Here is a 23,441-nt window from a genome sequence, read left to right as displayed (position 1 = left end):
AAACTTTATATGCCCCAATATAGGGGAATGCCAGGGCCAAAAGAATGGGAATGGGTGGGTAGGGAAGTGGGGGGGGGGTTACGGGGGACTTTTGGGATAGCATTGGAAATGTAATTGAGGAAAATATGTAATAAAAAATATTAAAAATTAAAAAAAAACCTCTGATAACAGAAAAAAAAAAGAAACTGGACTTGAAGATGCAAACAGCTGTGACTACAGGTCTGTGTCACTGAACTCTGCAGTCAGCTCCCTAATAAGGATGCTGAGAACAGAACTCAAATCACCCGAAAAGCATTAAGTGCTCTAAACTGCTAAGCCATTCCTCCATCCCAATGGTTAGTTTTAACTGTCAACTTGATATAATCTAGAATCTCCTGGGAAAGGCTACCCACATGAGTAGTACTATTAGGAAAGAAAATTCTGAACAATCAGGTAGAGAAGAGAAAGGGAGCCAAACACTAGAATGCATGCATTAACTCTTTTCTGCTCTTGACTGAACAAGTGATGTAACAAGTTGCTTCAAGTCTGTACCCTTGACAGAATGGACTGTAACCTTGAATTGTGAAACAAATAAACTGTTACCTTGCTAGTTACCTTGTTTTTTTGTTTATGTTTTTTGTCTTTTTGTTATTTTGACTTTTTTGTTTGTTTGTTTCCAGAGCTGAGGACTGAACCCAGGGCCTTGCACTTGCTAGGCAAGCACTCTACCACTGAGCTAAACCCCCAACCCCAGACTGTTTCTTCTTCTCTTTCTTTCTTTCTTTCTTTCTTTCTTTCTTTCTTTCTTTCTTTCTTTCTTTCTTTCTTTCTCTCTCTCTCCCTCTTTCTCTCTCTCCTTCTCTCTCTCTTTTTTCTTCCTCTTCCTCTTCTTTATTTCATGTATGTGAGTACACTGCCACTGTCTTCGGACACACCAGAAGAAGGCATCAGATCCCATTACAGATGGTTGTGAGCCACCATGTGGTTGCTGGGAATTGAACTCTCAGGACCTTTGGAAGAGCAGTCAGTGCTCTTAACCACTGAGCCATCTCTCCAGCCCTATTTTCTTCTTTAAGGTAATTTTGTTGGTATTTTATCACAGCAACAGGAAAAGAAGCTAAATCATTTTAACAGCAATAATTCCAGGGCAAAACTACTGCCCCTCTTTCTATTCTGAAGATTCAACATTACAATTATTTCACATACTAACTATATTTTCTTTAAAAAGTTAAAATTTTTTGTGAATGTACATGATGTACATGTGTAGGCACTCATAGCATGGTGCACGTAGAGAGGCAAAAGGTCAATCTTATGGAGTCAGTTCTCTCTTTTTATGTGACTCAGCAGTTAGGAGCATTGGCTGCTCTTCCAGAGAGCTGTATTTGACTCCCAGCACCCACATGCAGCTGATCACCTGTAACTCTAGTTTTGGGGATTCAATGCCTTCTTCTGGCCTCTGTACATACTGTACTGCACACATATGGTGATATACATACATGCAGGCACGCTCATAAATCTCTAAAAATTTATGTGTTTGTGTGTTGTTGTTGATTTTCAAGCTCATTTTTAACCTCAGAGTAATGTAAACTCTTATCAATAAACTCCCAGATAATCACTTTGCTTCAACCCTCATAAAAAGAATGCTCCCTGCCTTGAGTCTTTAGAAAGGAAAGGTACCAAAGTGTTTTAAAAACTCTCAAGCTAATGAAACTATGAAGGAGACAAAGGTCCACAGAAGGTTTAAGTTGCTAAGTGACTTTATCTTATTTTGGTATTATATCTTTTAAAACAGTGTGCATTTTAGAATCGGGAGGAACCAGGAAAGGCTTCAAGGAAGCACCTTAAGCTTTATTCTCCTACTCTCCAAATAGGACTTTGATCTCTAGCTCATTTCTTTGAGTTTTAAAGCTGGATATAATAATGAACAAGACAAAGTTCTTTTTTAATAGCCTGTGTAAAGTACGCACATAAAACAAAGGCAAATGAGACCTTTTAATATATTTGCACTATTCATAATGAGCAATAACTACTGTTAGTAGTTCATTTTGCACAATCAGGAAACTAAAAGGAAAATCCAGGTAGTGGCCTAATCTGTTTTAAAATTCATTTTATTTATTTAACTTATTCACTTTACATCGTGCTTACTATAAATTAGACTTTCAATCTTTTAAAAAAAAAAGTTTTTTGAGACAGGTTCTCATGTAGCTTATGCTGACCTCAGATCTCCCATGGAGACCAAGATAACCCTAAACTTCTGAACCTCCTCACTCCACTTTTTTTTTTTTTTTTTTTTTTTTTTTTTTTTTTTCCGAGACAGGGTTTCTCTGTGTAGCCCTGGCTGTTCTGGAACTCACTTTGTAGACCAGGCTGGCCTCGAACTCAGAAATCCGCCTGCCTCTGCCTCCCGAGTGCTGGGATTAAAGGCGTGCGCCACCACTCCTGGCCTTACTCCACTTCTTGAGTGCTGGGATTGCAGTATTTATGGTCAAACCAAAGGCTTCCTGCATACCAAGCAGGCATTCTGTCAACTAAGCTGCATTCCTACCTCAAATTTTGGCTAACCAAATGGGATCTTGCTATGTAGCCAGCCCAGCCTGGCCATGAATTTAGGATAATCTTCCTGCCTTAGCCTCCCAAGTGCTGAGGTTACAGGTGTAACATCCACGCCTGACTCTAAAAAGTTAAGTTTAAAAAACTGTCACCAGTTATTAGCACTCATTATTTATGAGAATATTTATATCAAAATTCAACTATAAACAGGTTCCTGATTTCCACAAGAAATAAATATATTTAATTTTCTTATAATTTAAATTTGTTTTTTAAAATTTTGTGGGCATTGGAGTTTTCCTTGTATATATGTAAGGTTTTCAGATCCCCTGAAACTAGAGCTACAGATAGTTGTGAGCTGCCCTGTGGTTGTTGGGAATTGAACCTAGTTCCTCTGGAAGAGCAGCCAATGTTCTTAACCAGTGAGCCACCTCTCCAGCCTCCATCTTAATAGTTCTAATAATTAAGTTTGTCTACCCTTCTTCCTTCCAGAAAGGTAGCCACTAGTCTAACAACTATATGAATACTTTCTTTTATTAAGATTTATTTATTTTATGCATATGAGTACACTGTCACTGTCTTCAGACACACCAGAAGCGTGTATTGGATTCCATTACAGTTGGTTGTAAGCCATCGTGTGGTTGTTGGGAATTGAACTCAGGACCTTTGGAAGAGCAGTCAGTGCTCTTAACCTCTGAGCCATCTCCAGCCCCTTTGGTTTTCTTTATATTTTTACTACCTAAATATACAACCTTAAACGCATTTTGTTTTTCAAATTTTATAGTAAGTGGAATCATATGATATATATTCCTGGCTTTTGTTAAGAAACATTATTTGAGAAATACACATATAGAATAATAATATTCATTTGAATTTGCATATAAAACATTTAAAGGGAGGAGCTCATAAGATTCCATCCCATGCCTCATCAGGAGCTACAAGTAGTTAACGACTGCTATGAGAGGGGAGTCATGTTCCTTGGTGGTGTAGCCACTGGCAGGTTATCCTTATTCAAGTAAATAAGTCCCACCCATAGTTATCCAGGTAGCTTTAATTAAACATAATAAGCTACAAAACAAACGAATATGAAAGCAAGAAGACAGCTTGCTTGGAAGAAGAGTTTTGGTGGGAGGAGAAAGAGTCTTGACAAGAGAAGGTAATAAGGGAGAATATGATTAAAGTACATTTATAAATATGCATATAAAGTTGTGAAAGAATAAGTTTAATATTATAACAACAGAGATTAAAAACATTTATATCCATTTAAATCAATGGATTTTTTTTTTTTTTTTTTTTCCGAGACAGGGTTTCTCTGTATAGCCCTGGTTGTCCTGGAACTCACTCTGTAGACCAGGCTGGCCTCGAACTCAGAAATCCGCCTGCCTCTGCCTCCCAAGTGCTGGGATTAAAGGTGTGCGCCACCACCGCCCGGCCATAGAAAAAGTTGGATTTTGTATTTTGAAATAGGGTCTAGCTGTGTAACTTAGGCTAACCTGAAGCTTGTAATCCTCTTGTTTCAGCAAGCCTCTAGAGCAGTGGTTCTCAACCTACCCAATACTGCAACCTTTTAATATAGTTCCTCATGTTGGGATGACTCCAACCATAAAAATATTCTTGTTGCTTTATAAGTATAATTTGCTACTATTGTGATCATAATGTAAATATCTGTGCTTTCTTAGGAACACCTATGAAAGGTCATTCGGCCAACCAAAGGTGTTGTGACCCACAGGTTGAGAACCACTGCTCTAGTCAGGCCAGTCTGTGTTGTACTACCATGCCCAGTTAGGTCAGTCATTCCTATCTGTCATGCTGCTGCTGAGTATTGATGTTACCTAAGTTTTAAAAGCATGTTTTTTGGAGATAGGTTCTTAGTATGTAGCCTTGGCTAACCTGGAACTTGGCATTTAGACTAGGTGGGCCTCAAACTCACAGATCCTCCTGTCTTTGCCTCCCAGGTGTTGGAATTAAAGGGTATGCACCACAATGCCCAGCATCTAATATTTTTATGTTTTGACTCATGTTCTCTAGCCCAGACTGGCCTTCAAATTCCCTATTTAGCCAAGGATGATCTTTTATATTTCTGCTACTCTCACCTCTATCTCCCAAGTACTGGGATTATAGGTACATAAGCCTTTAAGCATGAAGACCTCCTAGAACTGACATCTTTAAAAAAGTACAGAGGCTGTATGTATGTAAGAACCCTTGGCATGAAGACCCAATTCACAACATCTACATAACAAGCTGGACATAACAATGGGTGCCTGTAACCTCAGAGTGATGGGAGGTAGAAACAGGAAAATCATTAGAGCATGTTAGCTGTCAGCCTAGCTCCAAGGTTAACTAGAGATTCTGTTTCAAGGAAATAAAGCAAAGAATGGTAGAACTCCTAGGGCATCCAACCTATTTTGGTCTTCATGAGCCACAGCACTACATACACACACATACACACACCAAAAACATTTTCAAAAAATAAAATGGGTAGCTTATATGAAGTTTACCTTGATATTTTTATAGAATTACAAGACGGAAAATAGACATATTAAATAAATAAATTCTACAAAGTTTAAGATGTAAAGGCATTCTCAAGTCAAACAATTAAGGAGGGAGAGATGTTACTAGATGTATATAATCAAATAACTTCTTTAAATTAAATTTTTATGTACATGGATGCTTCTTCTCCATATTTGTTGGGGCCATGAGCATGCCTGGGGACTACACCAGGCCAGAAAAGTGCATAGGATCCTATGGATCTGATGGCTGTGAACTTCCATGTGGGTGCTAGGAATTCAACTCAAGAATTCTCAGTGCTCTTAAATGCTAAGACATCTCTTTAGCCCGGCCAAGTAACTTCTAAGGACAATTATCAAAGCCAAAGTCAACATTTTGTTGATATAAAATAACATCTAATAACATTTAAGTTTTCAAAAGTAAAGCTAATAATAACACCTCTATTTTTGGCATTTGTTTAAGGTCCTCTTGGACAGGAAGCTGGTTGTTTAGTAATTATATCCAGAGCCAGCAAGATGGCTCAGTGGGTAAAGGCACTTGCTGCCAAGCCTGACAACCTGGGTTTGGTCCTCAGAACCCTCAGGGTAGAGAGAATCACTTTTACAAATTGTCCTCTGACATCCACATGAATATGTGTACCATGACAGATACTCTCTCTGTCTCTCTCTCTGCCTCTTACACCCACACCACACACACACACACATACACACAACCTCTGCACAAACAAGAACAAACACACCTACAAACATACACAGAAAAAAAAAGTTAAGTTATAATAGAAGGATAGTGTACCTTACTGCTAGAAAAGCCATGAAAATACGTGGTAATTAATTCCACAAGACTATCTCAAGACCAATTCTACTATAAAATAAATGCTCTCTAGGAAGAAACAAGACGGTTGCTGTGGATTTGGTCTACCTAGTTAGTTCCAGGACAGTTAAGCAAAACTCTGTCTACAACAACAACAACAACAAAACAATAAAAAAAATAGTTGGGCTGGGGAATGTCATTTCTTCGATAAGGTACTTGTCTAACACGTATGAAGTCCTAGGGTCAATCCCCAGCATTATATAAACCAGGTACAGTAGCACATGCCTTAATCCCAGAACTGGAGGTGAAGACAGGAGGATTATCAAGGCTATCCTCTCTATATAATGAGTCTTCAGAAAGTCTTGGCTACATGAGACTCAAGTAAAAATAACAATTAAAAAAAAATTGTTCTTTTTTTCATTTGAAAAAAAGTCTCACCATGTAATCCACTGTCCTTAAACTTGCTATGTAGCCCAGGTTGACGCTGAACCCTTGATTATATAGACTAATGATTCCTGAATGACAGAACTGCACTATGACACTTTGGCCTAAATTCTCTACAAGTAAGGAGACATTTAGAAATAAAAAAAAATGAGGCCTGGAAAGATGGTTCAGTGTTAAAGATCACTGACTACTCTTTCTGAGGTCCTGAGTTTAATTCCTAGCAACCATATGGTGGCCCACAACCATCTGTAATGGGACCCTATGCCTTCTTCTGGTGCGTCTGAAGACAATGACAGTGTACTCACATACATAAAATAAATAAATAATAACTTAAATTTAAAAAATAAAAAAAGGTGAAATTATTACTTTGTTTTACTTTTGAGACAGGGTCTTAGCATGTCATTGACGAAGCCTTGGACTTTCTAACTACCCTTAGCCTTCCAAGTGTTAGGGTACATAGGCATTAATGGGGGTTGCTGTTGAAAACAGATTAAAAAAAAAAAAGATTTATTTTATCTATATGAGTGCTCTATCTGCCTGTATAGCTGCATACCAGAATAGGGTAACAGATTACATTACAAATGGTTGTGAGCCACCATCTGGCTGCTGGGAATTGAACTCAGGATCTCTGGAAGAGCAGCCAGTGTTCTTATTGGTTGAGCCATCTCTACAGATATGTACATACAAATAAAAAATTACTTAAAAAATTGTTAAAGATCCACAGAAGAAAATGAAAAACAAAAAACTAAAAACCTATCATTCCCCCTGCCCCTTGTTTTGACAAGGTCTCTCTACTTAGCCCTGGCTGTCCTGGAATTCACTATGTACACGCATTAGGCTGGTCTAGAATTCTCAGAGAGCTGCCTGCTTCTGCCTTTGAGTGCTGGGGTTAAAGGAGTGCACCACCACAAATGGTATACCTGGCTCCCTTTTGGTTTTTTGAGATAGGGTTTCAAACTGCCAAGTACCTCAGGTTAGCTTTAAATTCAATATGTGAGTGAGATGACCTAGAACTCCTGATCCTCCTGCCTCCACCTCCCCAGTGCTGGAATCATAGATGTAAATCCACCAATCAAGGCTTGAAAAAAATTATTTATACTATAAGATACTCAGTTATTTGTTTCTGTAAAACAGAGATAGTCATGCATATTCCTTGTTTTTATTTGCTTGTTTTAAGACATAGCCCTGATTAGCCTATAACTCATTGGGTAGATCAGGTTGGCCTTGAACTCTTGGGGATGCTCTTGGTGTTGGGAATTCTGGCCTCACAAATGTGTGCCACCGTATCTGCTGTTGTTCTTGTCTTTTGAGACTTCTCTTCAAGGCTCAAGAAGACTTCACTATATGGGTCTCTTTCTTAGTTTAATAAAAGATCACTGCTCCACCATCAAACTAAGCTAGGAAATAGGTACTAACACAATGCTATCCATCTCTTTCATCTATAATTTTCCAATTAAATTATACTTCAAGTAAGTATATTCCTGGATTTTATCTTGTAGATATTCTCTTTCCCATGTTCCTCCAACTCCAATGTAGCTGGAGTCTACTTCCTAAAATATTCTAAGACTTGTGTGTCTGAATTGAACTAGCAAACCTAAGTCATTACCTCTTTATCTTTTAGTCCCAGGAGCAATACTTCTTCCATAAGAGTGAGGCGGATATCCTTAGAGTCTCCAGGGTCTTCATTATCTGGACTCCTTTCTTGATTAGTGTCTTCCTCACTTTCTATTTTCTTTTCAGAGCTCTTACTTACTTCAGTTCGACGGGTTCTATGAGTTAATGTTGTCATTCTTACCTGTTGGTAAAGAGATGTGAAAAATATCTGTGTGCTTTAGTAAATAAACAAATACAGGTTCACAGAAGACCTACACACATAAACACACCACATACATGGGAAAATATGTAAGTGTAAATACAGAAAGAGATAGTATACAGAAACATTGAACATGATTCTCTTTTTCAAAGTACAGCAAGCTTAAATTCCAAAGAAAGCAACAAAAGTGATGACCAGCAATTTAAAAGTCCACTAGAAAGACCGTATTTTATCATACTTATTTCTTGGGCATTGCCTACAACCCAGAAGTGAATTTGTATCACCATGAAATGGGTCCCCAAATTAAATAAGATGGGTTAGCAAAACTTCATGAGCATGTGGCTCCTTGAGTTACATATAACTTATAATTTTTGTAACGTTAAACACATTTTAATATTTTAAAATTATTGTGTATTCACGTACATAATGTTTATGGGTGCTTGTGCCATGTGCACATGAGAAGGTCAGAGAACAACTTGTTGTAGTTCACTTTCTCTTACCTTTCAGCAAGTTCTGAGCATTAAAATCAGGTTGCTTAGCCTGTATAGCAATTGGCTTTACCCACCCATTAAACCATCTCTCCATGTCTATGTTTTAATATTTTTTCCTTTTAATTTATGTTGTGGGCTGGAGAAATGGCTCAGTGGTTATGAGCACTGACTGTTCTTCCAGAGGTCTTGAGTTCAAATTCCAGCAACCACATGGTGGCTCACAACCATCTCTAATGGGATCTGATGCCCTCTTCCGGTGTGTTGGAAGACAGCTATAGTGTACTCATATAAATAAAAAAAAAAAAATTATGTTGTGTACATGAGTTTTTTGCCTGCATGTGTGTCTGTGTACCCACATGTCGTGCTTGGTGCCTGAGCAAGTGTGAGTTTCCATGTGGGTGCTGGGAATCAAATCCAGGTCCTTTGCATAAACAAGTGCTATTAACCACTGAGCCAACCCTCCAGACCAGTATTTTCTTTCTTTCTTTTATTTTGTTACCATAACAACTCATTTCCAAGTATAGCAACTTAGCATTCTATCTGGTTATTTTGTGAAAACACAAATAACTTCAATAACAACAAAAACCCAGCAAGAATGTTAAAAGATTATCAAATTCGCAAAAGAAAATGGGGCTAGGGCTGGAGAGATGGCTCAGCAGTTAAGAGCACTGACTGCTCTTCCAGAAGTCCTGAGTTCAATTCCCAGCAACCACATGGTGGCTGACAACCATCTGTAATGGGATCTGATGCCCTCTTCTGGTGTGACTCTTCAGACAGTGTACTCATATACATGAAATAAATAAAATGTCTTTTTTTTTTAAGTATAGAATAGGGTTTATTAAGGGCATGGGAGGGGAGTTAAGAGGGTAGTAGAGGCATAGAAAGAGAGTAGAGAAGTAGAGGAGTCATAAGCACATGGAGAGAGAGGTGGGAAGGGGATGGGGAGAGAAAGGGGAAGGGAAGCAGGGAAAGAGCAAGGGAGGAGCAAGAGACCAAGAGGGCAAGAACTAAAATAAGTCTTTTTAAAGAAAGAATTCATTCAAAAAAGAAAGAAAGAAAAGAAAAAGGGCTAGAATATGGCTCAGTGTTACAGTTACAGCATAGTGTTAGTTATGCATATATAAGGTCCTAAGTACCATTCCCATAAATGGGGGGAAAAAAATCAGCACACACCCTTTTATACTAAGCATTACATTTGTCTAAGTCATCTGTGATAAAGCTTAAAGTTAGCACAGTTTATACAAATGTAAATGTATTTTGTTTTATTTTTCATTTGTTTAGAGACAGGGTTGCTCTGTGTAAATGTCCTAGCTATCTTGGAATTCATTATGTAGACCAGGCTGGCCTTGAATTTAAGAGATCCACCTGTCTCTGCTCCCCAAGTGCTGGGATTAAAGGTGTGTGTCACCACCGCCAGGTGTAAATGTCAATTTTTATGATTAAAAGCAAGTCAAAAAATATCAGCAATTTTATATCTTTGAAGTCAAAAGAATAATATTTAAAATGCGCTATGGTTGTGCCTAGTTCAACAATTTTATCTTGCTTTCTTTCTGCCTCTGATCCTTGTGATTTGGAGTTTTTTTCCTTTTCCTTTCCTCCCTAAATACTGTCCAGTCTTTGAAGGCCTACTAAAGACAAGTGAGGCCTTAAGGTGAAGTCTATCTCTCCATTATGCATATATTAAACACTTAGAAATGGATTTTTCTTCAGTTGTACGTTAACAGAAATTTATACTTAAACCCTTTAAAATGTTTATTATAGTCCCTCTTTTGTTATGGCTGTCTGTTATGTTAAACTTCTCGAGGGCTGAAATATTGTCATCTTTGAATTTTTATATTCTCCATAGCAACTAGCACAATATCTTTAACGTTTTAACTGCTCAAATAAATATATACTCATTAAACAGCATCAGAAATACACACCAAGAGTCTTACAAACAATTCTTCATACAAGCGTATATTTCAAATATAATTTTCGGGGGAAGTAAGAAGATTGAAGGAACAGAACACAGAACAATGCCTTAGGGTGCCAATTCCATTTGGCATTATTTCCAAACCCAATCCAAGAAACTTTAACACCCCGGGGAGAATGGAGGCAATTTTCTTTGAGGAATTCATCATTTCCCCGTAGCCACTTATTAGTTAAAATACCCTATAAACATGATGACCAACAACAAATAAGTAAAAACCACCCTTTCTCTCTAAAGTAAAATACTGACCAGCTCTGTTGGCTGTTAAGAAGTGTTATATTTGCTCACCTGACGTTGCTCCTGAGCTGCAGTGGGACGTAGGCTGCAGTTCGCGCTCTAGTTTTGGAGGACACCTGTTTCCCGTACCCTAAACGGGTTCCAGTAGGTGAAAAACTTCTCAGCCACACAGAGAGTACAAACTTCCTGATCCTTCGTTGCAGAGAGGGAATAACACATCAGCTTCCTCAGGATCACTAGGCAACCTACCTTGGTGTTTCTTCATTGGGCCAATCAGAAGCCCCCAAGTTTGACTCTAGCCAATCGGAGCTTACGAGGGGAGGTCCTCCGGGCTATTGTGTTGCGATCCAGACAAACATCACCAAAAGGAGGCAGGTTTGGGTTCAACCTGACAGCTGGTCTGTCCAATGAAGGAACCTCGGTGGCAGCGAGGAAAAGGCTGCATCCCACCCCGATGAAATTACCCAATCAAAGTATTCTGTGAGATAGCACAGTGCTGCCAATCACGAAAGGATTCTGTTGGCCAATTTCAGTGTAGCAGGTGTGTTTCTGTAGCTGTCTGTATTGGCACTGCTGGATAAGAAATGTTGGCATCCAAGCAATAAGGCTAAGAGTAAACTCCGAGCTTAACTTTGCCTCTAGAAAAACGTAATCTGACTCAGTTTGTACTGTTTATACTGAACAGCATGGGTACATTCCTACTATTACACATATAACATCTCTATAGAGGGATGTTATCCCACTTTGATAATCCTGTAGCTACTGTACATTTTGGAATATGGCTGCTAAAATTACAAGACAGAAACAGATCAAGGTTTTAGTTCTTGCTTTTCTGAAGCAAAGGAAGCAAATAGCTTGGGTGGGGCTAGGTTCCAGGTCTCTCAGCAAAACAATTGTTCACACTACCACTCAAAAGTTCTAAAATGTGTCCACCTCGTGAAAGATATAATTACCTAAATTCTCTCAAAATTAATAGCTGAACACTTTCTGTTAATTAAATAACAACTAGAAGCCCTGAAAGACCCTGCACACTGAGCATCTTAATCATGGTAGTAAGATGCCAGTCTTTTTTTTTTATTGGACATTGCTTTTTATCATCTTTTTGCTCTAAGTACACATTTAAAAGTTGTTAATAACACACTATATCAAAATAGCAAACATTGTTTTAATAGCACCAAGTAAATGGTACAGTTTTAACATAAGTAAAAAGTGAATCCTTTCAGAATTTTAAAGTCAGAATAAACACTTAAGAAATGGTTTTAGAGGGCCTTAAAACTTAACACATTTCAAAAAAAGCTTTCTTTAAAATGGAAAGCAGGTTGTATTCAGTGGATATGAGCAGAATCAAAGACATTTGTATTTTTGTTTAGTCAAAAGTTCCCTTGGATTTATCTCAGGTAAACAAAATATAATAGCTAAAACTTTTATTAGTTTAATAACTATGAACTACAAAATAAGTTTCAGAGGTACAGAAGGCACACCTTCAAATAATACAGCATGTTAGTTTAAACGTTGAAAACTGCAAATTTGCATAAGAAAAATAATTTTTAGGTATGTTCCTTCGGGTCACTAACTCTCCTTTTCTTCAGCACTGATTCTTGACTAGATTCCAAGACGTGAGGGACCTGTTAAAAGAAAACAACTACGTAAGAGACTTTAATTTTGGGGGTGGGGCTCGAGACAGGGTTTCTCTGTGTAGCCCTGGCTGTCCTGGAACTCACTTTGTAGACCAGGCTGGCCTTGAACTCAGAAATCTGCCTGCCTCTGCCTCCTGAGTGCTGGGATTAAAGGCATGTACCACCACCACGCCTGGCGAGACTTTAATTTTTTTACAGTTTAAAATTTAAAAAAAAAATGTGTGTATATGTTTGTTTCTCTGTGTGTGGGTAGAGTACATGAATGCAGGTTCCCTTAGATGCCAGAGTGTGGCACTGGATCCTCTAAAGCTGGGATAGAAGGGAGTTGTGAGCTGCCAGATGAGTGTGCTGGGAACAAAACTCTAGTCCTCTGTTAGAGCAGTAGGTGGTCCTAATAACATCTCTCCAGGCCCCCAATTACAAATTTCTTAATATTTATTTGTGGTGTGTGTGTGTGTGTGTGTGCGTATGAAAATACAAGTATGCAGGTCAGGGGACAACTTATAGTAGTTGGTTCTCTCCTCTTGTTATGTGGGGTCCTGTAGATCAAATTTAGGTACCAGAGGGCAAAGTGCTTTTAATGCTGGAGTATCTCACTGGCCAAAGATTTTCCAGTTTAAATATCTCTTAACTGAGGGTCCTCCCCCTGCTCACAATAAAAATAGTATGCTACAGTAAATTTTCTTTGTTTTTGAGACAGAGTCTCACATGGTCTAGGATGGCTTCCTATGCACTCTGTATAGCAAAGGTTGGCTTTGAACTTCTCATCTCTCATTGTACACTCAGTACTGGGATCATGGGAATGTGCTCCTACATATGGTTTGGTGTGGTGGTGAAAGTCTAGTAACACAGGGTTCTATGCATGCTAAGCAGGCACTCTACTGACTGAATGACATCTCCAGCCCAGCATAGGTATCTTCTACTAAGATATGCTACCTGGGATAATTTTATTTGTTTGTTTGTTTGTTTGTTTGTTTTGGAGACAGGGTTTCTCTGTGTAGCCCTGGCTATCCTGGAACTCACTCTGTAGACCAGGCTGACCTCGAACTCAGAAATCTGCCTGGGATAATTTTAAAGTAGAGTATAACTTATTGTTGACATACAACTTATCTAAAAATATATCCTCATAAAAGGTAAGATATTTGAGTTGTTTTAGATAGAAGAAAAATAATTGTAAGATTATATCACTGAAATAGTAAAATAAAAATTGGAGAAATGAAAAGGAAATAAAGATTTTAATCAAAAACAGGAAAACATTTTACTTTGGGCCGTGTGAGATTTAAATCTATTTTAAGGTAGGGTAGCTCATGCCTATACTTGCAGCAATTTGGTAGTCAGAAGCATTAAGATAACAAGTTCATGCAGCTCGGCTACATGATCCCACTAATGCACAAGCTCCATCATGTCTTGATAAACCTTAGGCATCCAGTGTATCCATTTTGTTGTGTTCTTTTCCTTTTGTAGTGCTGAAGATGAAAACCTAAGTCCTTACAAATTAAAGGTAAGAACAATACCTTCATCTCCAGCAGATACATTTGAATATATGCAAAAATGAATTAGAGAACTCCCAACAAAATTCCTTTAATGAACTTTCATTTTCTGGAAAAAAATTAAAAGTATAAATGACAAACTAGACTGTGGTTCCTAAGAAAGTGTCAGTGTTTAAAACATTAAGAAAAATTTAAGCCTGGAGAGGGCTCAGTGGTTGAGAGGATGAACTGCTCCTTTAGACCCTATGTTCCATTCCCAGCACCCGCCAGGTGTCTCACAAATCATATTTAACTCCAAGTCCAGGGCATCTTGTTTGTCACCTACACTCAGGTGCAGAGACACAAACACATAAACATTCTTTTTTCTCTCTTTCTTCCTTCCTTTCTTCCTTCCTTTCTTTCTTTCTTTCTTTCTTTCTTTTTTTTTTTTTTTTTTTTTTTTTTTTTTTTTTTTTTTTTTTTTTTTTTGAGAAAGTGTCTCTCTACACTGCCCTGGCTATTCTGGAATGTTGACCACAGCTTTGAGGTATGTTCAAGTATATCAAAGTTGTTATCTTAATATACAGTAATGACATTCAGATATTTGCCACTTTATTTAACCCATTCAGTATCATTAGACTTACTGTTTTCCCAAATTGACGAAGACTTCTCTTCCGATTTTCTTTAGACGTTTGTCCTTGCTGATTATTTCCATTTACCTTCACAAAGACAGAAAATTACTATTTCATTATTTCTCAAACAGACAACAGTTGATTTCTTTAGCCTCATGATATTATATGAAGTTAAAAAGTTACACTGACACATAATTCAGATGCTACATAATTTACCTATTTTAAATACACAGTTGTGTAATTTTAATGTATTCAGAGTTTTATAATTGACCACTATGCTCAGTATTAGAATACTTTCATCTCTCTGGAAGTCCTGTAGAAGGTCCATCTTCTTCAGCTATCAATCTCCTATCCCCCAATCTCCTGCCATTTCCAATATTTTCTGTTTCAATCACAAATGTTTCCTTGTATTTTAAGATAGTCCTGGCTTTCCTGAAACTCACAGAGATCTGCCTGACTCTGCTCCCTTTTACTTATTTATTATTATTTATACTAGAACACTGTAACTGTCTTCAGACACACCAGAAGAGGGCATCAGATCCCATTACAGATGATTTGTGAGCCACAATATGGTTGCTGGGAATTGAACTCAAGACCTTTCAGAAGAGCAGTCAGTGCTCTTAACCGCTGAGCCATCTCTCCAGCCCCTGACTCTGCCTCCTTAGTACTGGGACTAAATACTGGATGGGGCTTAGTACTGGAAGTCATGAAATCCAGTCCCAAATTCTGACTCTCACATGAACAGAATCTTGGTATATGGTCTCTGTGGTTTGGATTCTTCCAGTTTAGTTGTTGTATGTGTATTGATGTTTTACTCATTTTATGGCTGAATAATTCTACTGTATGGCTATAATTTTTTGTCCAATTATTTGTTGGTAGACATTTTTAACTTCTTGATGACAGTGATTAATAACAGTCATTAAATATTATAATGTAGAAAATTATACATAGTTGTTAAATATTTAATGTAGAAAATTGTCACATTACTTTCTCTAAAAGGACTTTTTTTTTGCTTTACATTATTTAACAGAAGTTTTTCAAAAAGATTTTTGAGATAGTGTCTTACTATGTAGATACAAACTTGACATGTAGCCCAGGCTGGCTGAACATTTACAATCTTTTTGCTTATGCTTCCTGAGTGTTACAGGTGTCTGGCACCATCCTGATACATCTTTTCTTATGCTTGAAATTGCCTTTTCAGCTGGAGGTATGGCTCAGTGTTTTGCATGTGTAAGGCCCTGGATTTCTAACAGGGAATAGCTGAAATCTTTATTTATTTATTTATTTATTTATTTATTTATTTATTTTTGTTTTGTTTTGTTTTTCAAGACAAGGTTTCTCTGTGTAGCCCTGGCTGTCCTGGAACTCACTCTGTAGACCAGGCTGGCCTCCAACTCAGAAATCTGCCTGCCTCTGCCTCCCAAGTGTTGGGATTAAAGGCGTGCGCCACCACGCCAGGCTTTTTTTTTAATTTAATTTAAAATTTTCATTCATGTAAATAGGTGTATGCCATGTGTGCTCAGGTATCAGACAGTTATGAGCTACCCATGGTTGTTGAGAACTGAACTCAGGCCCTCTGGAAGAACAGCAAACAACTCTTAACCACTGAGCCATCTCTCTAGTCCCTCAAATATCCTTAATATTATTGAGTATTTTTATTTCTTGCCCTTGTCAAGCCATAATTATGTTTTAATTTGAAGCATCAGAAATACTCTTCCTATGAGCTGATACTAAAAGTTTCCAACTTGGGCCATTAAGATAACCCATTGATTAAAGGTTCTTGCCAAGCATGACATCCAGAGTTTGATTTCTAGCACTCACATGGTGGAAAGGATTGACTGCTGTAACTCCTCCCCTAACTTCTACATGCATGCCATGGCACATGTGTATCCACACACATACATGTATAAATGAAATTTTTAAAAATTAAAAACATGCAAAATATTAATATATCCTCAAAACATTTTAGTAGTACATTACAAGGATATTTTTTATAAATAGTTTTATTGGCAGGCATGTTGGTGCACACTTTTAATCCTGGTACTAAGGAAAGAGAGGCAGGTGGATCTTAGTGAGGTTGAAAGCAGTCTGGTCTACAGCATTGTGCTACCTAGTGAGATTTTTGTCTAAAAGAAAAAATTAGATTTATTCATCCTAAGGTAATTTCAAGCATAAGAAAAGATGTATCAGGATGGTGCCAGACACCTGTAATCTCAGCACTCAGGAAGCATAGGCAAAAAGATTATAAATGATCAGCCAGCCTGGGCTACATGTCAAGTTTGTGTCTACATAGTAAGACTGTCTTTCTTTCTTCTTTCTTTTTTTTTTTTTTTTTTTTTTTTTTGGTTTTTCGAGACAGGGTTTCTCTGTGTAGCTCTGGCTGTCCTGGAACTCACTNTGTAGACCAGGCTGGCCTCGAACTCAGAGATCCGCCTGCCTCTGCCTCTCGAGTGCTGGGATTAAAGGCGTGTACCACCACACCCGACTTTTTTTTTTTTTTTTTGAAGACTGTCTTAAAAATCTTTTTGAAAGATATTCATCCTAAGTTGAAGCTAGCTAGAAAGAACATTTTGCTGCTAGAAGTAATAATTCTTGGCATTTTAAATTTGTGTATCTCCTCCTTTCCCCACCCATTTTAGTAGAGTTTTACCCTGAAGCTCATGCTGGCCAGCATTTCACCATGTAGTCCGAGTTGGCCTCAAACTCATAGCTGTCTTCTACATCTACTTCTCAAGTGCTGAGATTAACAGGTGTGTACCACTATACCCCACTTATATCTTTGTTTCTTGCTTTCATCAGCATACTAGCTTAATATTGCCTTTTGCTAATTCTAATTTCCTACTGAGAATGTGGGGAAACAAAAGACAAATAAACCAGGTAGTATTATCACTGCTACTCCAGGAGATATTTTACAATCAGCCCCATGGGATAAATCCTGAGGCATTTGTTAATTTCCATGCTATGAATATTTGTAATGTCCAATGTCAAGCTGCCATTAGGAATTCACTGAATAAGTCCTTAGAAAGCTATGTTCTAGCATAGCACCAACAAAGTAAGCTCTTTCTTCCCTAACTTTGCATATATTTTATAGAAATTTCTTCTTCACTCCTGAATCTTTAAGAGTAACTTAAAGGTCTAAAAATATGAGCTAGGCATGGAATATGCAGCTATAGACACTGGTACACTGAAGGCAGAAATGTAAGGAGCAAGAATTTAAGGCCATTCTCAGCTACATAGTGACTTCAACACCAGTTTGGGTCATCTGAGAGCTTTTCTTGAAAAATCAAATCAAATATGAACTTCTATTCAGTAAAATTAGTTAAGGAAACAAAAACTGTTGGGGTTTTTTGTTGTTATTTATTTTAAGCAAGATATCTATAAAAGATCATTTATAATGTCAAGATAGTCAACTTCCAAAACAGAACATGTGGGTTTTCTGGTATCCTAGAAAATATCCTTAGGAGTCTAGATAATATTTCTCAGAACTTTATCAGATTCTTCATTCTAATGTATCTTGACTAAAATGCCCACTCTTTCCTTTGCACTTTCATGTAATCTATTATGACTTCTCTATTCGGGATAGCACTTAAAATGTAAATGAAGAAAATATCTAATAAAAATTGTTATAAAAAAAAGACTTCTATAATGACTTTATATCACTGTTTCCATTCAGTTACCACATGTTTAGTTAGGATCCAGAACAATGTGATTGAGCGATCTATTTATGTATCTAACTATCTAAATGTGTGTGTTCTGTCTGTCTGTCTTCCAGTCTGTACCTGACACACAATAGCTGTTTAAGAAATTCTTGAAAATACTGGGTTGGAGAGATGAATCAACTATTAAGAGCTTTGGCTGCTCTTCCAGAGGATCCAGGTTTAATTTCCAGCACCTACATGGAAGCTCACAACTGTTTGTAACTCCATTCCAGAGGACCTCAAATCTTCACATAGATATACCAATTTAAGACAAATTACCAATGCACATAAGAAAATCATTAAAAAGAAATGCTGGAAAATAGGGAAGTGTGGGCCATTGGGCTATGCAAAGACAGTCTGATCTCCAGTCTAGCTGAGGTGGAACCCGGGGACTGGTGGTGATAGTTCACTTACATGGGACGGAGGCTCCTGTCAAAGTTACTGCCCCCTCAGGCCCCACAAGAGAAGCATGGATAGTAGTCATGTGGACAAAGTCCCAAGCTTCAGACCTTCAGACTAAACTCCTCCCCAGTTACCTAGCACAGTAAAGATAACCCACACCATAAGAGGGGCTGCTTGACCCCTCCTCATTCTCTCACTCTCTTGCTCTTTTGCTCTTACTCCCCTATCACTCTTCTCTCCTCTCTTCTCTCCTCTCACTCTCTTCCTCTCTCTCCCTCTTACTCTCTAGCCTTTCTTCTCTCTCTCTTTCCCCCTTCTCTCCTCTTGGCCATGGCTGGTCTCTCTTTCCACCTTCTNTCTTTCCCCCTGCCTTTCTACAATAAAGCTCTAAAACCATAAACTGTCTCTGTTCATCAAGGCCTGCTGCGCAGACTCTTTCTTGCCTGTGTGGGAACCTCTTTTCCCCCATAACCCTGGGGCACAGGGTGTTGCCCTGGGATCCCTTGGTTTCAGGGGCTGCCCCTTGTTCACCCCCCACCCCTCCGGTCCAGTGGGGTCAGAGGCTTAGATGCCCACCCAGGGCAGAGTGGAAAGCGTCTGGCAGCCTCCCACATCTGCCTGCCCAGAGCATAGGGGGAACTCTGGCCGGCGTGGGCTATCCTCCCTCCCCGCTCCTTCCCCAGCCCCCCTTTTTAGTTCCCACAGGGTAGCATAGTGGTGAATGAATTTAACTCCAGCACTCAGGATGAAGAGGCAGGTAGATCTCTGTGAGATCCAGCTTGGTATACATCATGAGTTCCAGAATAGCCAGGGCTATATATAAAAGGAGAGAGACAGAGAGAGAGAGACCGAGAGACCCTGTCTCAAAACCAAATCACAACAAACAAAAAAAGAAATACACACATGAAGGGGTAGTTACAAAATTATTTACCATTTTACTCTGAAAGATTTTTCCACTTCTTGTTTTGCTTTCAGACACATCAAGTTCAGATGTTTTACTGACTAACTGTTCAACCTAGAAAAGACATTTTACAAAACTTTATTACATACCATAATTAAACTCAAAATAAGTGGGGTCCAAACTATTAACTACATAATTTTTTAGTTTATTTTGGATATAGTGCCTCACACTTTAATCTCAGCATTCAAGCAGCAGTTAAGAAGGAGGACTGACATAAATTTGGGGTCAGTCTCATTTAGTGAGTTCCAGGCTAGCTAAGGTTACATAATAGGACCCTCTTTTGACCCCTCAAACAAACAAACAAACAAAAATATGTAAGATTTTATTTAGCTCTGAAGTTCTTAGAGTCTATGAATATTGCTTTTTTTTTAACACTTATTTACTAGGGAGAGAAGCACGTAAACCATTTTGTGTATGTTAGAGATTAGAGGACATCTTGAAGGAATTGGTGTTTTCCTTCCATCATGTGAGTCCTAGGAATCAGATTGAGGTCATCAGGTCTGGTAGCAAGACCTTAGACCTGCTGAGCTATCCTACTAGCCCTCTACAAGCATCATAAGATTTATTATTAAATAAGCTCACAATGATATACTAAAAAACTTTTTAATGTATAGTAATTTTATCTATAATAATTTATTTAGGGCTGGAAAGATGGCTCAGTGGTTAAGAGCACTGCTCTTCCGAAGGTGCAGAATTCAAATTCCAGCAACTACATGGTGGTTCACAACCACCTGCAATGTGATCAGATGCCCTCTTCTGATGTGTCTGAACAGTGTCAGTGTGCTCGTATACATAAAATAAATAAATATTTAAAAATAATTTATTTAAATGCATACTTTTATTCAATAACACTAAGAAAATCTGAGGAATAATAAGATAAGTATACAAGCAACCATCTTTAAATAAAAGCTAGTGCAGGGGCTAGACAGATGGCTCAATGGTAAAGAGCCAAAGGTCCTTGCACTTACATGGTGGCTTACAACTGGCTGTAACTAGGGGATCTGATGTTCTCTTCTAGCCTCTATAAGCAACACACACACACACACACACACACACACACAAATTACTCAAACACAAAAAATAAATCTAAATATAATTTAAGGCCTGATGGTTCACATCTATAATTCTAGCACTCAAGAAGAAGTAGAAATACGGCTACAAGTTTGAGTCCAGCTTCCACTACATAATGAATTCCAGGCTAAACAGGGGTACCTTGTAAGACCCAGGCTCAAACAAACAAGTAAAGTAAAACAGAACAAAATAAAATTGAAAGTCAGATGGAATGACCAAGTTTATACCTGACAATGAGAAATTGAAGGACTTTGGCTCTTTTTGAATTGCATAGTTTCTTCTTCCTTACAATCTAAATTTGGTTCTGTAAAAAAAAAAAATAAGAAGAAAGAGAAGAAAGTTAAATGGTACGAAATTGAATTAGTAGTTAATAAACATTTTTGTTAGCTTCTTACCTTCGATTTCAGAAGCTCCAGAGTTTTCATTCTGTTCGTTCATTTTAGTTTTAATGTCAAAATTATTCTATATAAATATGAAAAATTGAACATACTTTAACAATAAATGAAAACAATTAAGTAGTAATATTAATGAACACATTTGCTTTATGTAAATGATAAATACAACTATCTTATGCTTGTTAGAAATACAAATGGTGCTAGAATTACTACCAAAAAGGCTTTTTTTCTTCTTTTTTTTTGAGGGTTTCTCTGTGTAACAGCTTTGGCTATTCTGGAACTTGCTTTGTAGACCAGTCTGGTGTCACATCTGCCTAATTCTGCTCCTAATTAAAGGCATGCACAACCATACCCAACCCACAAATTTTATTCAAACAAAATATAAACTCTACTTTTTAGGGTTGTTTTAAGGGTAACAAAAAAGCATATTTTTCAAAATTATGTGCTTATTCTAAATCCTTAGATCTTATTGTTTGAGAGCATTGAATTAAGTAGGTTTACACAGCTACACATATAACTGAACATGTCAACTCTTCAGAAAGTCACTGGAGGATGAACATATGGTATGATAGAAATAACTGGCTTAAGGTCTAAATTATTGTTCCCTTTGTGAAATGTATAAGAGAAACTCAAATATTTTGTGTATGCATCTATATAAATGCATGTATGCACATGTGTAGGAATTAGGATGTAGAGGCCAGAGGTTAATGTAGGTTGTTATCTTGTATCATTCCTTATCTGTTTGTTAATGAGACAGGGTCTCACTGTTTCCCTGACTGGTCTGGAATTTACTATATAGTCCAGGCTGGCCTTGATCTCACAGTTATCTGACTGCCCATGCCTCCTGAGTGTTGGGATTTAAAGGTGTACATCACCTTGCCAGAATTATTTATATATTTTTGAGACAGAATCTATAATTGACTGAACCTGAAGCTGAATGTTTTGGTTAGCAAGTTCCTGGAGTCCTCCTATTTCTAGCCCCGACTCTCCCAGTGTAAGGATTACAGATTTACACATCACAATCATATGCAGTTTTTTTTTAATCTTTTTTTTTAAAGATTTATTTAATTTATTATATTATAAGTACACTGTAGGTGTCCTCAGACACTCCAGAAGAGGGCGCCAGATCTCGTTACGGATGGTTGTGAGCCACCATGTGGTTGCTGGGATTTGAACTCTGGACCTCTGGAAGAGCAGTCGGGTGCTCTTACCCACTGAGCCATCTCACCAGCCCCTCATATGCAGTTTTTACACGGGTTCTGAGAAACTGATTACACACATCTTCATGCTTGTGCAACAAAAACCTTACCCATAGAACCATTTCTTTCAGCCTAAGACTGAAATATTTTTAAAAGATTTTATTATATATATATAATGTATGACGAGTACCCTGTAGCTGTCTTCAGATACACCAGAAGAGGGCATCGGATCCCGTTACAGATGGTTGTAAGACACCATGTGGTTGCTGGGAATTGAACTTAGGATCTTTGGAAGAGCAGTCAGTGCTCTTAAACACTGAGCCATGTCTCCAGCCCGAGACTGAAATATTTTAAAGAATGCTACAAAAACCCTAGCTGGCATGGTGGTTCATACCTATAATCTCAACACTCAGGAGGTGAAGGCAGGAGAACTAGGAGTTCAACAATAGCCTCAGCTACAAAGCAAGTTAACAGCTGGACTAAATTTTTTTAAAAACAAGAGCCTGTGAGATGATGCAGCAGGTAAAGTACTCAATGCACAGGCCTAGCAATCAGAGGTTGATCCACAGTACGGCCAGCCATTCAATTCAGTCTCAAAATAAAATAAAGTTCTTCCAACTTACTACAGTACTTTATTACAGTATTTCTAGAAACATTAAAATCGATCAAACTCCTCAAAATCAACGTTTGCTACTATTGTACCTTATAACTCTTCAAATATGTTCACACTTACATGATTTTCATCTTCTACATCATCTTTGTCCATTAGAATTTTTTGAAATTGTGTTTTTGATTCTTTTGGTTTTAGTATGGTTGAATCAATATTTTCCATTCGTTCCTTCTCAGTGGTCACTTTTAATCTGAAGGTGTGAAAAGGTGTTGGGACTTCTCCCACATTTAAGTATGTAGGGTCCCCATCAAATATTACTCCTTCACAATCACCATCCTTAAAACCTGGTGGTTGGTAATCTGGGGGTGTAACTGCAAAAAAGGAAGTATGAATTACTGTTTTTAAAACTGAAGAAGCGGCCGGGCGTGGTGGCGCACGCCTTTAATCCCAGCACTTGGGAGGCAGAGGCAGGCGGATCTCTGAGTTCGAGGCCAGCCTGGTCTACAAAGTGAGTTCCAGGACAGCTGGGCTACACAGAGAAACCCTGTCTCGAAAAACCAAAATAAATA

General features: G+C 38.0%; 2 protein-coding genes across 5 annotated transcripts in view; both read right to left on the bottom strand.

Moving 5' to 3' along the window:
- Positions 1-11,029, bottom strand: part of Golph3l (golgi phosphoprotein 3 like) — a 29,589-nt gene extending 18,560 nt beyond the window's left edge. The window contains exons 1-2 of the mRNA XM_021158133.2: positions 10,850-11,029; positions 7,895-8,083 (exon numbers count right to left, since the gene is read on the bottom strand). Of these exons, the coding sequence (XP_021013792.1) occupies positions 7,895-8,077 (183 nt within the window). The 5' untranslated portion in view covers positions 8,078-8,083; positions 10,850-11,029. The remainder of the gene's footprint in view (positions 1-7,894; positions 8,084-10,849) is intronic.
- Positions 11,030-11,949: 920 nt separating this feature from the next.
- Positions 11,950-23,441, bottom strand: part of Hormad1 (HORMA domain containing 1) — a 29,298-nt gene continuing 17,806 nt past the window's right edge. For 3 of the 4 annotated variants that reach the window (XM_021158160.1, XM_021158163.1, XM_021158162.1), the window contains exons 10-15: positions 22,996-23,243; positions 21,064-21,130; positions 20,896-20,972; positions 19,568-19,651; positions 14,549-14,623; positions 11,986-12,423 (exon numbers count right to left, since the gene is read on the bottom strand). In XM_021158160.1, the coding sequence (XP_021013819.1) occupies positions 12,346-12,423; positions 14,549-14,623; positions 19,568-19,651; positions 20,896-20,972; positions 21,064-21,130; positions 22,996-23,243 (629 nt within the window). In that variant the 3' untranslated portion in view covers positions 11,986-12,345. Of the gene's footprint in view, positions 12,424-14,548; positions 14,624-19,567; positions 19,652-20,895; positions 20,973-21,063; positions 21,131-22,995; positions 23,244-23,441 lie in introns of all 4 variants that reach the window. The other variant, XM_021158159.1, reaches the window with a different exon arrangement.

The sequence above is a fragment of the Mus caroli genome, chromosome 3 (genome assembly GCF_900094665.2).
Source record: "Mus caroli chromosome 3, CAROLI_EIJ_v1.1, whole genome shotgun sequence".
Classification (NCBI taxonomy): domain Eukaryota; kingdom Metazoa; phylum Chordata; class Mammalia; order Rodentia; family Muridae; genus Mus; species Mus caroli.
The sequence above is the reverse complement of the archived record's forward strand: the minus strand, read 5'-3'. Positions and strand labels throughout refer to the sequence as shown.